This window comes from Coregonus lavaretus (assembly GCF_964263955.1).
Source record: "Coregonus lavaretus genome assembly, chromosome: 6".
In the NCBI taxonomy this organism is placed as follows: Eukaryota; Metazoa; Chordata; class Actinopteri; order Salmoniformes; family Salmonidae; genus Coregonus; species Coregonus lavaretus.
In genome coordinates, this window is record NC_139993.1 from 62,241,502 (window position 1) to 62,257,572 (window position 16,071).

The 16,071-nt window shown below is 41.2% G+C and overlaps 1 protein-coding gene across 1 annotated transcript; it reads right to left on the reverse strand.

The window, feature by feature from the left end:
- Positions 1 to 528: 528 nt before the first annotated feature.
- LOC311131202 (transmembrane 4 L6 family member 1-like) lies at positions 529 to 15,010 on the reverse strand. The gene is made up of 4 exons (XM_084164056.1): positions 14,451 to 15,010; positions 13,501 to 13,572; positions 8,233 to 8,375; positions 529 to 1,959 (listed from the first exon to the last, which is right to left on the reverse strand). Exons 1-4 carry the CDS (start codon positions 14,625 to 14,627, stop codon positions 1,761 to 1,763), a joined length of 591 nt encoding a protein of 196 aa, XP_084020182.1. The 5' UTR covers positions 14,628 to 15,010; the 3' UTR covers positions 529 to 1,760.
- Positions 15,011 to 16,071: the final 1,061 nt, after the last annotated feature.

Here is a 16,071-nt window from a genome sequence, read left to right on the forward strand (position 1 = left end):
CCACAATATCCTCACCATAGGGTAGTGAGGGTCAACCAGTGACGTGAGGGGGACAACAATAACCTCCCACTAATCTAAGGTCATGCAACAACAAAAAAAAACAATCTAGTCAATGACTAACCTCTTCCCCAGGCTAAAATGGGTCCGGCCCAATCTAGTCAATGACAATAAACAAATCTACTTTTTGCAATTGACCAATGGTTGTTGCCCAGCATATTCCAAGTGGGTGTTAAAATACTGTAGTTCTACATTTGAGCCAGATAGTGGCAGTATAACATCAGAACCATGGAATGATGACCTTTCCCTCTGATAGGCGAGGTGGAACATTCACCATATTGCTTATACCAATCAAATCCTCTAAAATCTCATAGGGTGCACTGGGTGTAGGGTTTTAAGGGTCTATTTGGGATTCCTCCTAAGACTTCATTAGCTCTCCATTGGTAAATACGTACTCAAATAGGTACCAAAGTATACAACTTTGACAAATATAGCAAGTTTACTATAAAAAAATAGGAATAATCAGAACAATTAAAATGGAAAATACTTATTTAAGGCAGCACAAACATTATAGAAATATGACAAATGCACTAAATATATAAAATGGCCTTAACATCTTAACATCTAGACAATAATTTACAATACAATTAAAATGAAAATATTAATACAAAAGACAAAACTTTCATACCCCAAAAATTATTTTGTGCTTGTGTAGACTTCCCACTGGGCAAAAACTGGTTGAATCAACATTGTTTCCACATAATTTCAACAACAAAAAATTAAATGTGACGATGTCAAAACAACAGTCTTTTTTCCACCAAACTTAAAACGTTTTACTGCAGTGGGCTAAATCAGGGTCACAAGTAGTGTTTCTTGGTAGTCTTAAACAAATCTACTTTGAAACAAAAGTATAAACTTCACACACATGGTTATGGGCTTAAGAAGAAGAAGACACCTGTACCATGTCAGATACAGAGTTGAAATGTATTCAATTTTGAGTTTGCATCCCAATATTACACTTTATATACATCACAGAAGACTGAAATATAACTAAACTGTTTGACATAGAAACACCAGATTTTTTGCAGGTTTTTAAAAATAATGTTTATTAATTATAACCCATGGGGCCACTAGGTAATTTGACTGCAGGAAAGGGCTACCCTAAATCCAATGACAGGGTGACTTTTTGTTGATTTCACGTAAAATTCACGTTAGTTGACAACTCAACCAAATATAAATCAAAACTAGACGTTGAACTGACGTCTGTGCCCAGTGGGTTAAGACATAACATAAAAAATACAAAACATAAAAAAGGCTGCAGTTACGGTCTATATAATACAAAGGTTCATCCGGCGTGTTTCTAATACAGTGCTTTGAAATGAATACCATAAATGAACTGAACATTCAGACAGGTATCTCTCCCTCATACAGAGATGAGGCAGCATTCGCTTGTGAATCACACTTCCCGAATCACACTTCCTGAATCACACTTCCTGAATCACACTTCCTGATTAGAAACCAATAAGGAGATAACAACGAGTATCCAGGAAGCAATGTTCCCCAGCTGGTAGTGTACACTCTCCTGGCATGTGACTTATATGTCATTTCATGGGTATGCCCGTGGATCTTATGTTATATGCATGCGTGTGTATGTATGTATAATTTACATGTGTGTGTGTGTGTGTGTGTCACATTTGTGTGTGTGTGTGCATGCATGCGTTTGTGCGTGCATGCATCTCATCTATGTCTGTGTGTGTGTGTGTTCAGGCGTTGAGGGTGTAGTCCTGTTTGTAGCAGCAGGGTCTACAGACAGCTGTCACCAGTCCGTTGATGACCTGCAGGAAACAGATGATGAACTCCAGCCCACTGAGCCCCAGCAGGATGGAGAGCAGAGTCACGTTCCACTCCACGATGCTGATGGGATGAAAACACTTAGACCACGTCTCCTGCTCAAACAGGTACCTGTGGACAAACACAGTGGGAAAGTTGTGTATATGTTGTGTAGTATTGGTAGTATTGTATACAGTGAGGGGGGAAAAAGTATTTGATCCCCTGCTGATTTTGTACGTTTGCCCACTGACAAAGACATGATCAGTCTATAATTTTAATGGTAGGTTTATTTGAACAGTGAGAGACAGAATAACAACAACAAAATCCAGAAAAATGCAATTTATGTCAAAAATGTTATAAATGGATTTGCATTTTAATGAGGGAAATAAGTATTTGACCCCTCTGCAAAACATGACTTAGTACTTGGTGGCAAAACCCTTGTTGGCAATCACAGAGGTCAGACGTTTCTTGTAGTTGGCCACCAGGTTTGCACACATCTCAGGAGGGATTTTGTTCCACTCCTCTTTGCAGATCTTCTCCAAGTCATTAAGGTTTCGAGGCTGACGTTTGGCAACTCGAACCTTCAGCTCCCTCCACAGATTTTCTATGGGATTAAGGTCTGGAGACTGGCTAGGCCACTCCAGGACCTTAATGTGCTTCTTCTTGAGCCACTCATTTGTTGCCTTGGCCATGTGTTTTGGGTCATTGTCAAGCTGGAATACCCATCCACGACCCATTTTCAATGCCCTGACTGAGGGAAGGAGGTTCTCACCCAAGATTTGACGGTACATGGCCCCGTCCATTGTCCCTTTGATGCGGTGAAGTTGTCCTGTCCCTTTAGCAGAAAAACACCCGCAAAGCATAATGTTTCCACCTCCATGTTTGACGGTGGGGATGTTGTTCTTGGGGTCATAGGCAGCATTCCTCCTCCTCCAAACACGGCGAGTTGAGTTGATGGCAAAGAGCTCGATTTTGGTCTCATCTGACCACAACACTTTCACCCAATTCTCCTCTGAATCATTCAGATGTTCATTGGCAAACTTCAGACGGCCCTGTATATGTGCTTTCTTGAGCAGGGGGATCTTGCGGGCGCTGCAGGATTTCAGTCCTTCACGGCGTAGTGTGTTACCAATTGTTTTCTTGGTGACTATGGTCCCAGCTGCCTTGAGATCATTGAAAAGATCCTCCCGTGTAGTTCTGGGCTGATTCCTCAGCGTTCTCATGATCATTGCAACTCCACGAGGTGAGATCGTGCATGGAGCCCCAGGCTGAGGGAGTCAAATACTTATTTCCCTCATTAAAATGCAAATAAATTTATAAAATTTCTGACATGCGTTTTTCTGGATTTTTTTGTTGTTATTCTGTCTCTCACTGTTCAAATAAACCTACCATTAAAATTATAGACTGATCATTTCTTTGTCAGTGGGCAAATGTACAAAATCAGCAGGGGATCAAATACTTTTTTTCCCTCACTGTATATTGTGTATTTTGTAGCATTTATTGCAGTTTTATATTACGTTTAGAAGTTGTGAGGAGTTAAGAACAGGGTGTTATTTCATAACTGCAGTGAACTACATGTAGTTAAACATTTAGCTACATTTTACAGTAGCTTGCTGGTAGTTAAACTACATTTAAACCTAGGTAGTGTTTTCAGTAGTTAATTACTTTTCTGCCATGTAGCATTGTAGCTAACTATTGGAACTACACACTACTTTTTTTGCAAAAAGAATAGACAATACCCACATGAAAAAATACTATAGTATGCTATGGTATAAATACTATACTATTCACTGTAGTGTTTTTGCATACTTTAGTGTAGTATTCACTGTTGTGTTTTTGCGGACTAAAGTCAGTAGAAACACTACAGTGAATACTGTAGTAGTTACTGTAGTATACTGTAGTATTTAAAGTTAACTATAGTATAAATACTGTAGTAAAATAAAACTGTAGTGTATACTATAGTAATTAATGTAGTGTTTTTGCAGATTGTATTATAATGTAGTATTTACTGTAGTGTTTTTGCAGACATTACTGTAGTATTTACAAACTGTTTTTGTTTTATTATCTTTGACATAGAAGTGGAGGCTTTCTCCTTCAGGAAACCTACTGTAGAAATACTAAAATAACACATTCTCCATAGACTGTAGGTAGTGGTGTAAAGTACTTAAGTAAAAATACTTTAAAGTACTACTTTAGTCGGGGTTTTTTTAATCTTTACTGCACTATTTATATTTTTGACAACTTTTCCTTCATTACATTCCTAAAGAAAATGATGTACTTTTTACTCCATACACTTTACCTGATACCCAGAAGTACTTGTTACATTTTGAATGCTTATCAGGACAGGAAAATGGTCCAATTCACACACTTATCAAGACAACACATGGTCATCCCTTCTGCCTCTGATCTGGCGGACTCACTAAACACAAATGCATCTTTTGTAAATGATGTCTGAGTGTTGGAGTGTGCCCCTGGCTATCCGTACATGTTAAAAACAAGAAAATGGTGCCTCCTGCTTTGCTTAATAGAAGGAATTTGAAATGATTTATACTTGTACTTTTACTTTTGATACTTAAGTATATTTTAGCAATTACATTTACTTAAAAATACTTAAGTGTATTTAGAACCAAATACTTGTACTCAAGTAGTATTTTACTGGGTGACTTATTTTTACTTGAGTAACTTTCTATTAAGGTATCTATACTTTTACTCAAGTATGACAATTGGGTACTTTTTCCACCACTGCCTGTAGGTAGGTAGGTAGGTAGGTAGGTAGGTAGGTAGGTAGGTAGGTAGGTAGGTAGGTAGGTAGGTAGGTAGGTAGGTAGGTAGGTAGGTCTGGGGTCTGACCAGATAGTACAGAGATTCTTATCTTTCCTACAACCTGAATGGAACACAATATATGGTCTATACTTGGCATGTAGGTTTTTCACTTATGGTTGCCACAAATTGCGATATGGGGGAGGGGAATGGACAGGGTATATGTACATGTTTTTTTTATTTTATTCCGGACAATACTGTAGTATTTATTAAAGTGCTTTATTTGTGGATAATACTGTAGTATTTATTAAAGTGATGTTTTTGTGGATAATACTGTAGTATTTACTAAAGTGATGTTAAATCCGAACTGGTTCTCTAGCAGATTTGTAAGTATGGCTCACCCCATGTTCAAGAATGGCCTTTTTCCATTTATTCAGATTACAACCTCTCACTTTCGGTTATTTGAAAATGAAATAATCTCCAAAATATTGCTATGTTTAATCCACCAGAAAAGACAGTACAAATATTACAACAAATATTATGGTTAAACTCGAATATACTATATATATATATATATTAAACATAATATTTGGGGGAAAACGTTTCTAATCTTTGTAAATTATATCATAAATAGGACTGGTGGAGTTATGTCACACATGCAGTTTTATATATGCAAAATGATCTATCCAAAATTACAACCAGCTAATTGGAAAATAGAAGAGGCCAGTGGAAGGGGGAGAAAGTAAGGAACTTGTCTGTCGACTCTGCATTAAAGACCAAAATTGGTTAAAGACAATTGTGATTAATACAAAAGCATACTAGTTTAATTTAAGGACCAAAAAATTGACAGCTGTGCCAAACAGATTGCAAAATACACTATACAGTGCATTCGGAAAGTATTCAGACCCCTTGACTTTTTCCACATTTTGTTACATTACAGCTTTATTCTAAAATGGATTAAATAAAACATGTTCCTCATCAATCTACACATAATACCCCATAAAGACAAAGCGAAAACAGGTTTTTCGAAATGTTTGCAAATATATTAAAAATAAAAAACAGAAATCCCCGATTTACATAAATATTCAGACCCTTTGCTACGAGACTCGAAATGGAGCTCAGGTGCATCCTGTTTCCATTGATCATCCTTGAGATGTTTCTACAACTTGATTGGAGTCCACCTGTGGTAAATTCAATTGATTGGACATGATTTGGAAAGGCACACACCTGTCTATATAAGGTCCCACAGATGACTGTTATGTCAGAGCAAAAATCAAGCCATGAGGTCGAAGGAATTTTCCGTAGAGCTCCGAGACAAGATTGTGTCGAGGCACCTGATCTGGGGAAGGGTACCAAAACATTTCTGGAGCATTGAAGGTCCCCAGGAACACAGTGGCCTCCATCATTCTTAAATGGAAGAAGTTTAGAACCACCAAGACTCTTCCTAGAGTTGGCCGCCCGGCCAAACTGAGCAATCGGGGGAGAAGGGCCTTGGTCAGGGAGGTGACCAAGAACCCGATGGTCACTCTGACAGTGCTCCAGAGTTCCTCTGTGGAGATGGGAGAACCTTCCAGAAGGACAACCATCTCTGCAGCACTCCACCAATCAGGCCTTTATGGTAGAGTGGCCAGACGGAAGCCACTACTCAGTAAATGGCACATGACAGCCTGCTTGGAGTTTGCCAAAAGGCACCTAAAGACTCTCAGACCACGAGGAACAAGATTATCTGGTCTGATGAAACCAAGATTGAACTCTTTGGCCTGAATGCCAAGCGTCACGTCTGGAGGAAACATGGCACCATCCCTACGGTGATGCTTGGTGGTGGCAGCATCATGCTGTGGGGATGTTTTTCAGCAGCATGGACTGGGAGGCTAGTCAGGATCAAGGGAAAGATGAACGCAGCAAAGTACAGAGAGATCCTTGATGAAAACCTGCTCCAGAGTGCTCAGGACCTCAGACTGGGGTGAAGGTTCACTTTCCAACAGGACAACGACCCTAAGCACACAGCCAAGTGGCTTCGGGACAAGTCTCTGAATGTCCTTGAGTGGCCCAGCCAGAACCCGGACTTGAATCCACACCTTATTTGTGGAGTTTCTCCCATTCTTCTCTGCAAATCCTCTCAAGCTCTGTCAGGTTGGATGGGGAGCGTCGCTGCACAGCTATTTTCAGGTCTCTCCAGAGATGTTCGATCGGGTTCAAGTCTGGGCTCTGGCTGGGCCACTCGAGGACATTCAGAGACTTGTCCCGAAGCTACTCCTGCATTGTCTTGGCTGTGTGCTAAGGGTCGTTGTCCTGTTGGAAGGTGAACCTTTGCCCCAGTCTGAGATTGTGAGCGCTCTGGAGCATGTTTTCATCAAGGATCTCTCTGTACTTTGCTCCATTAATCTTTCCCTTGATCCTGACGAGTCTCCAAGTCCCTGCCACTGAAAAACATCCCCACAGCATGATGCTGCCACCACCAAGCTTCACTGTAGGGATGGTGCCAGGTTTCCTCCAGACGTGATGCTTGGCATTCAGGCCAAAGAGTTCAACTTTGGTTTCATCTGACCAGAGAATCTTGTTTCTCATGGTCTGAGAGTCTTTTAGGTGCCTTTTGGCAAACTCCAAGCGGGCTGTCATGTGCCTTTTACTGAGGAGTGGCTTCCGTCTGGCCACTCTACCATAAAGGCCTGATTGGTGGAGTGCTGTAGAGATGGTTGTCCTTCTGATAGGTTATCCTATCTCCACAGAGGAACTCTGGAGCTCTGTCAGAGTGACCATCAGGTTCTTGGTCACCTCCCTGACCAAGGGCCTTCTCCCCCGATTGCTCAGTTTGGCTGGGCGGCCAGCTGTAGGAAGTGTCTTGGTAGTTCCACATTTCTTCCATTTAAGAATGATGGAGGCCACTGTGTTCTTGAGGACCTTCAATGCTGCAGACATTTTTTGGTACCCTTCCCCAGATCTGTGCCTCGACACAATCCTGTCTCGGAGCTCTATGGACAATAGCTTCGACCTCATGGCTTGGTTTTCGCTCTGACATGCACTGTCATCTGTGGGACCTTATATAGACAGGTGTGTGCCTTTCCAAATCATGTCCAATCAATGTAATTTACCACAGGTGGACTCCATTCAAGTTGTAGAAACATCTCAAGGATGATCAATGGAAACAGGACGCACCTGAGCTCAATTTCGAGTCTCATAGCGAAGGGTCTGAATACTTTTGTAAATAAGGTATTTCTGTCTTTTTGGGGTATTGTCATTATGGGGTATTGATGAGGATGTGGAAAAAGTCAAGCGGTCTGAATACTTTCCAAATGCTCTGTAGCCATGTTGTTGTTACTCATTGTGGATTTATTCCTCGTGTCACTATTTCTAGTGTGTCTTTAACTCTACATTGTTGGAAAAGGACCCCTAAGTAAGCATTTCACTGTTAGTCTACACCTGTTGTTTACCGAGCATGTGACAAATACAATTTGATTTGATTTGATTTGAACACTGCTGTACACACAACCCCCCAATAGAAAATGGACACACACAAACACACACACACACGCAACAGAAAAACACAGACGTTTGTTTCCAATGCATTTTTGGAAAACTTAAAGAAACCTTAATAGCTATAATATTTCCAGAATATATTTCCTTTGAAAGGAGGGTGGAACTAACCTTCCTCCCTGGTTGGCGAAGGGATAGGACCATCCTTGAGCGTTGTTGCATTGAGGCCCCTCTAACATGGCCATGACAGAGATGACGAAACAGTACCCCGACCCGGCCAGCCCAACTAGCGCTGCCATGACTAACCCACACATCTGTAACACACACACACACACATCTATAATACACATATATAATACATATACAGTACACATCTATAATACACATCTATAATACACATATATAATACACATCTATAACACACATCTATAATACACATCTATAATACATATATAGTACACATCTATAATAATAATATAATAATAATATAATACACATCTGTAATACACATATATAACACAGATCTATAATACACATATATAACACACATCTATAGTACACATATATAATACATATATATAATACACATATATAATACACGTATATAATACACATATATATATATTACACATATATAACACACATCTAGAGTAAACATATATAATACACATCTATAATACACATATATAATACACATATATAATACACATATATATATTACACATATATAACACACATCTAGAGTACACATATATAATACACATATATAATACACATATATAATACACGTATATAATACACATATATATTACACATATATAACACACATCTAGAGTACACATATATAATACACATATATAGTACACATCTATAATGTGCATATATAGTACGCATATATAATACACATATATAATACACATCCACAGTACACATTTACAATACACATATATAATACACATACACTACCATTCAAATGTTTGGGGTCACTTAGAAATGTCCTTGTTTTCGGAAGAAAATAAAAAATTTGGTCCATTAAAATAACATCAAATTGATCAGAAATACAGTGTAGACATTGTTAATGTTGTAAATGGCTATTGTAGCTGGAAACGGCTGATTTTTTTATGGAATATCTACATAGGCGTACAGAGGCCCATTATCAGCCACCATCAGTCCTGTGTTCCAATGGCACGTTGTGTTTGCTAATCAAAGTTTATCATTTTAAAAGGCTAATTGATCATTAGAAAACCCTTTTGCAATTATGTTAGCACAGCTGAAAACTGTTGTGTATACAATAAAACTGACCTTCTTGAGACTAGTTGAGTATCTGGAGCATCAGCAATTGTGGGTTTGATTACAGGCTCAAAATGGCCAGAAACAAATAATTTTCTTCTGAAACTCATCAGTCTATTCTTGTTCTGAGAAATGAAGGCTATTCCAAGCGAGAAACTGCCAAGAAACTGAAGATCTCGTACAACACTGTGTACTACTCCCTTCACAGAACAGCGCAAACTGTCTCTAACCAGAATAGAAAGAGGAGTGGGAGGCCCCGGTACACAACTGAGCAAGAGGACTAATACATTAGTGTCTAGTTTGAGAACCAGACGCCTCACAGGTCCTCAACTGGCAGCTTCATTAAATAGTACCTGCAAAACACCAGTCCCAACGTCAACAGTGAAGAGGCGACTCCGGGATGCTGACCTTCTAGGCAGAGTTGCAAAGAAAAAGCCATATCTCAGACTGGCCAATAAAAAGAAAAGATTCAGATGGGCAAAATAACACAGACACTGGACAGAGGAAGATTGGAAAAAAGTGTTATAGACACAAAGAAGAACATTTGTGAGACGCAGACCAAATGAAAAGATGCTGGAGGAGTGCTTGATGCCATCTGTCAAGCATGGTGGAGGCAATGTGATGGTCTGGGGGTGCTTTGGTGGTGGTAAAGTGGGAGACTTGTACAGGATAAAAGGGATCTTGAAGAAGGAAGGCTATCACTCCATTTTGTAACGCCATACCCTGTGGAACGCGCTTGATTGGGGCCAATTTCCTCCTACAACAGGACAATGACCCAAAGCACAGCTGCAAACTATGCAATAACTATTTAGGGAAGAAGCAGTCAGCTGGTATTCTGTCTATAATGGAGTGGCCAGCACAGTCACCGGATATCAACCCTATTGAGCTGTTGTGGGAGCAGCTTGACCGTATGGTACATAAGAAGTGCCCATCAAGACAATCCAACTTGTGGGAGGTGCTTCAGGAAGCATGGGGTGAAATCTCTTCAGATTACCTCAACAAATTGACAACTAGAATGCCAAAGGTCTGCAAGGTTTCTTTGACGAAAGCAAAGTTTGAAGGACACAATTATTATTTCAATTAAAAATAATTATTTCTAACCTTGTCAATGACTACATTTCCTATTCATTTTGCAATATTTCCTATTCAAACTCATTTCATGTATGTTTTAATGGAAAACAAGGACATTTCTAAGTGACCCCAAACTTTTGAACGGTAGTGTATATAGTACACATCTATAGTACACACACACACACACATCTATAGTACACATATATAGTACACATCGATAATACACATATATTACACATGTATAGTACACATCTATAATACACATATATAGTACACATCTATTGTACACGTCTATAGTACACATCAATAATACACATATATAGTACACATCTATAGTACACATCTATAGTACACATATATAGTACACATCTATAATACACATATTTAGTACACATCTATAGTACACATACATAGTACACATATTTAGGACACATATATAGTACACATGTATAGTACACATCTATAATACACATCTATAGCACACATCAATAGTACACACACACACACATCTATAGTACATATCTATAATACACATCTGTAATGCACATATATAGTACACATCTATAATACACATCTATAAACCATTAGAATATACTGTATACACACATATATATAAACTATCTGTTTCACACACTCACTCTCACACTCACACACACACACATACACACACACACCACACACACACACTCACTCTCACACACACACACACACACACACACACACACACACACACACACACACACACACACACACACACACACACAGTTCAGGCCTGCCCGTTACACCCAAACCAGCTGCATAACAATCTCCATGAGAGAAGTGTGTGGGTGTGTGAGGAGAAATGTTGGCTTATCACTGTTACAAAACAGCTTATACACAGATAAGGTTCAGCTCCTCTTCCCGGCCCAGATGCTTTGTAATCCCTGATGGTGAAGCCTCCTCCTCATATCATTATTGTACCTGCTAATAGTGTTACAATGGCCCTATGTACAGTTGAAGTCTGAAGTTTACATACAGCTTAGCCAAATACATTTAAACTCAGTTTTTCACAATTCCTGACATTTAATCCAAGTAAAAATTCCCTGTCTTAGGTCAGTTAGGATCACCACTTTATTTTAAGAATGTGAAATGTCAGAATAATAGTAGAGAGAATGAGTTATTTCAGCTTTTATTTATTTCATCACATTCCCAGTGGGTCAGAAGTTTACATACACTCAATTAGTATTTGGTAGCATTGCCTTTAAATTGTTTAACTTGGGTCAAGTGTTTCGGGTAGCCTTCCACAAGCTTCCCACAATAAGTTGAGTGAATTTTGTCCCATTCCTCCTGACAGAGCTGGTGTAACTGAGTCAGGTTTGTAGGCCTCCTTGCTCGCACACGCTTTTTCAGTTCTGCCCAGGTCAGGGCTTTGTGATGGCCACTCCAATACCTCGTTGTCCTTAAGCCATTTTGCCACAACTTTGGAAGTATGCTTGGGGTCATTGTCCATTTGGAAGACCCATTTGCGACCAAGCTTTAACTTCCTGACTGATGTCTTGAGATGTTGCTTCAATATATCCACATAATTTTCCTTCCTCATCATGCCATGTATTTTGTGAAGTGCACCAGTCCCTCCTGCAGCAAAGCACCCCCACAGCATGATGCTGCCAACCCCGTTCTTCACGGTTGGGATGGTGTTCTTCGGCTTGCAAGGCCCCCCTTTTTCCTCCAAACATAACGATGGTCATTATGGCCAAACAGTTCTATTTTTGTTTCATCAGACCAGAGGACATTTCTCCAAAAAGTACGATCTTTGTCCCCATGTGCAGTTGCAAACCGTAGTCTGGCTTTTTATGGTGGTTTTGGAGCAGTGGCTTCTTCCTTGCTGAGCGGCCTTTCAGGTTATGTCGATATAGGACTCGTTTTACTGTGGATATAGATACTTTTGTACCTGTTTCCTCCAGCATCTTCACAAGGTCCTTTGCTGTTGTTCTGGGATTGATTTGCACTTTTCGCACCAAAGTATGTTCATCTCTAGGAGACAGAACGCGTCTCCTTCCTGAGCGGTATGACGGCTGCGTGGTCCCATGGTGTTTATACTTGCGTACTATTGTTTGAACAGATGAACGTGGTACCTTCAGGCATTTGGAAATTGCTCCCAAGGATGAACCAGACTTGTGGAGGTCTACGATTTTTTTTCTGAGGTCTTGGCTGATTTATTTTCATTTTCCCATGAGTTTGAAGGTAGGCCTTGAAATACATCCACAGGTACACCTCCAATTGACTCAAATGATGTCAATTAGCTTATCAGAAGCTTCTAAAGCCATTACATCATTTTCTGGAATTTTCAAAGCTGTTTAAAGGCACAGTCAACTTTGTGTATGTAAACTTCTGACCCACTGGAATTGTGATACAGTGAATTATAAGTGAAATAATCTGTCTGTAAACAATTGTTGGAAAAATGACTTGTGTCATGCACAAAGTAGATGTCCTAACCGACTTGCCAAAACTATAGTTTGTTAAAAATAAATTTGTTGAGTGGTTGAAAAACAAGTTTGAATGACCTCAACCTAAGTGAATGTAAACTTCCGACTTCAACTGTATAATTAGCTAAGCATAGCCTACCTTTCATGGGCCTATTAGCTTCTGCATTAGCTTAGCACAGTGTTAAAATTGACCTTTGCAACATCTGTGATTATATTAATAGGATCAAAGACAAAAAACATCCACTAACTTACTTTAACGATTTACTTTCAAACCACTACCCTCTGTCCTGAAGAACACGAGAAGGCTGACCCCTATTACCTCTGCTTTTCGCAATAATAATAGAACCACTGGCTGAAATCATAAATGTGTGTTTTGCGCAATCATGTGACATAGCAAGATTTTATCTTATATTTGAAGCCTGATCCAGAAATGAGAATTCCACCTAAAATGAAAGCAATTTTCTGAGGACGGTGCTGGACCATCTGACATGAAAAGAAAAGGGTACAGTTTGATGAAAAAGCTTTAAATAAAGGTCAAAATCCAGGCGTGTCACATGATCTCACAAAACACAGGGCCCTAATGACAAGAAGTAACCAAAGCATCAGTACTGACCATGAAGCTTTCGTTCCAACAGCGGCCTGTACATTTCCCCAGGCTGATGAAAACCCCAGCAGGCAGGAACATCTACAGAGACACACAACGGGGAAATCTCAGGTTCTGCCGCAGTGTGATATTTCAGTGCATCAATCCACCATCTACATACAATATCCTCAAGAGCTCTGCTGTTGTACCACTGTATTTTACTGAACAACTATCGTTAATCACAAAAAGATGGTCCATAGAACAGGTTCATTAAATGGTGGCTAATTCCCACTCTACTGTAGGTGTCAGGTTAAATAACACTCCTAGGGTATGTTGACAGCCATTTCCCTTTGTGTCCTATAGTATCTCCACAGGAAGGAGAACAGCTGAGGGAGTTCAGTTTAAAAGGTCAAAACATCCATGATACATCCCTGTCAGGCTCAACCCTGCCCTCTTACAGCAACAGATTAATTCATTACACACATGGATTTACTAAAGTCAGATTAGCACCTGTGTCAGATTAGCACCTGTGTCAGATTAGCACCTGTGTCAGATTAGCACCTGTGTCAGATTAGCACCGGTGTCAGATTAGCACCTGTGTCAGATTAGCACCTGTGTCAGATTAGCACCTGTGTCAGATTAGCACCTGTGTCAGATTAGCACCTGTGTCAGATTAGCACCGGTGTCAGATTAGCACCTGTGTCAGATTAGCACCTGTGTCAGATTAGCACCTGTGTCAGATTAGCACCTGTGTCAGATTAGCACCTGATTCAGATTAGCATGTGTTATTATCAGAAAGGAAATACAAGACCAAGAGATAAAACTATTATGACTTCTCTAAAGTTCTCTTGATTATCTTGATCTTTTATTCTACCTTTTGTTCCCTGAACCGCTTGTTAAACTGACCCGTAAACCATCGGCTCAACGGTACTACAACTGTAGCTGGTGTAGTGACAACAGAGTGACATATTGTTACTCACCAACGCGCCTCCCCCTCCGATGCCCATCATGAACCAGACCAGCCTGGACAGTCTCTCCTGTTGGACATATTGGATCTCTCCTCCGGGGAAGAACAGCAGAACGTTGGCCACAATACAGCACACCGCCAGGGGCAGGAGGGCAAAGCCCAGCGACCGCACAAAACCTATGGAGCACATCGCCCCTACCACAGGAGGAATGGAGCACCAGAGAGGAGTGGAGCACCAGAGAGGAGTGGATCGGGGATCACCAAGGAGAGCAGCGAGTGGAGAGAGGATTGGAAGAATGGAGAGAGAGGGGTGGAGGAGCCGTGAAGAGAGGAATGGATGGTAAGAATGGAGAGAGAGAGGAAGGTCTGTGGTCTGTTCACAGCTGTAATCCAGGAAGGAAACTGAATGGTTTCCCTAGTGTGTAGGGTTTTAACTGAACCCTCCACCTCCTGCGAGTCACACTGAGGCTGATGACGCAACCAGCTCCATTTTAGGGCGAGGGGCTGAGTGGAGCGGACGCCACAGGAAGAGAGAAGGGTGAGAGTCTTGAGCCCTGACCAATCCCTCAGGGCCGGCAAGCATTCTGTCCGAAAAACTATGAAAAATCCCTTAGGAATTCAGAGAGCGAGAGAGAGAGGGAAAGGGAGGGTGGGGGAGAGGGACAGAGAGCGAGAGAGAGAGGGAGAGGGAGGGTGGGGGAGAGGGACAGAGAGTGAGAGAGAGAGGGAGAGGGAGGGTGGGGGAGAGGGACAGAGAGTGAGAGAGAGAGAGAGGGAGAGAGAGGGAGGATGGGGAAGAGGGACAGAGAGTGAGAGAGCGAGAGAGAGAGGGAGAGGGAGGGTGGGGAAGAGGGACAGAGAGTGAGAGAGAGAGAGAGAGAGAGAGAGAGAGAGAGAGAGAGAGAGAGAGAGAGAGAGAGAGAGAGAGAGAGAGAGAGAGAGAGAGAGAGAGAGAGAGAGAGAGAGAGAGAGAGAGAGAGAGAGAGAGAGAGGGAGGGAGGGTGGGGAAGAGGGACAGAGAGTGAGAGAGCGAGAGAGAGAGGGAGAGGGAGGGTGGGGGAGAGGGACAGAGAGTGAGAGAGCGAGAGGGAGGGTGGGGGAGAGGGACAGAGAGTGAGAGAGCGAGAGAGAGAGGGAGAGGGAGGGTGGGGGAGAGGGACAGAGAGTGAGAGAGGGAGAGGGAGAGGGAGGGTGGGGGAGAGGGACAGAGAGTGAGAGAGGGAGAGGGAGAGGGAGGGTGGGGGAGAGGGACAGAGAGTGAGAGAGCGAGAGGGAGAGGGAGAGGGAGGGTGGTGGAGAGGGACAGAGAGAGAGAAAAAAAGAGAGACATACAGAGACACAGAGCGATAAAGAGGGAGTATGTGTTTTGATGTGATTCCCCAGACAGATAGTCTTACTGGGTCCGACACATAACTAAAAATACATTACAGACAAAATACTTTACAATTGACATCCATTTATTGAACCTCCTCCACTACTCCACACTACTCCAGGGGCGGGGAACCGTGAACGCCCTGGCAAAGTTAACCAACAGGTCAACAGACCAACACAAATAATGTACAGTATGAACAGTACAGGGCGTCAAATAAGACTTGGGTTTTGGTTTGTAAAAGCAGATACAATCCCCTACGTAT

Bases quoted from the DNA above. Each gene is read 5' to 3' on its own strand.
- LOC311131202 (XM_084164056.1), bottom strand. From the start codon at position 14,627: ATGTGCTCCATAGGTTTTGTGCGGTCGCTGGGCTTTGCCCTCCTGCCC. The intron at 8,376-13,500 runs GTCAGTACTGAT...TGTGTGTTACAG, and splicing joins GTTGGAACGAAAGCTTCATG to ATGTGTGGGTTAGTCATGGC. The intron at 1,960-8,232 runs GTTAGTTCCACC...GTTTGTCCACAG, and splicing joins TTCGCCAACCAGGGAGGAAG to GTACCTGTTTGAGCAGGAGA.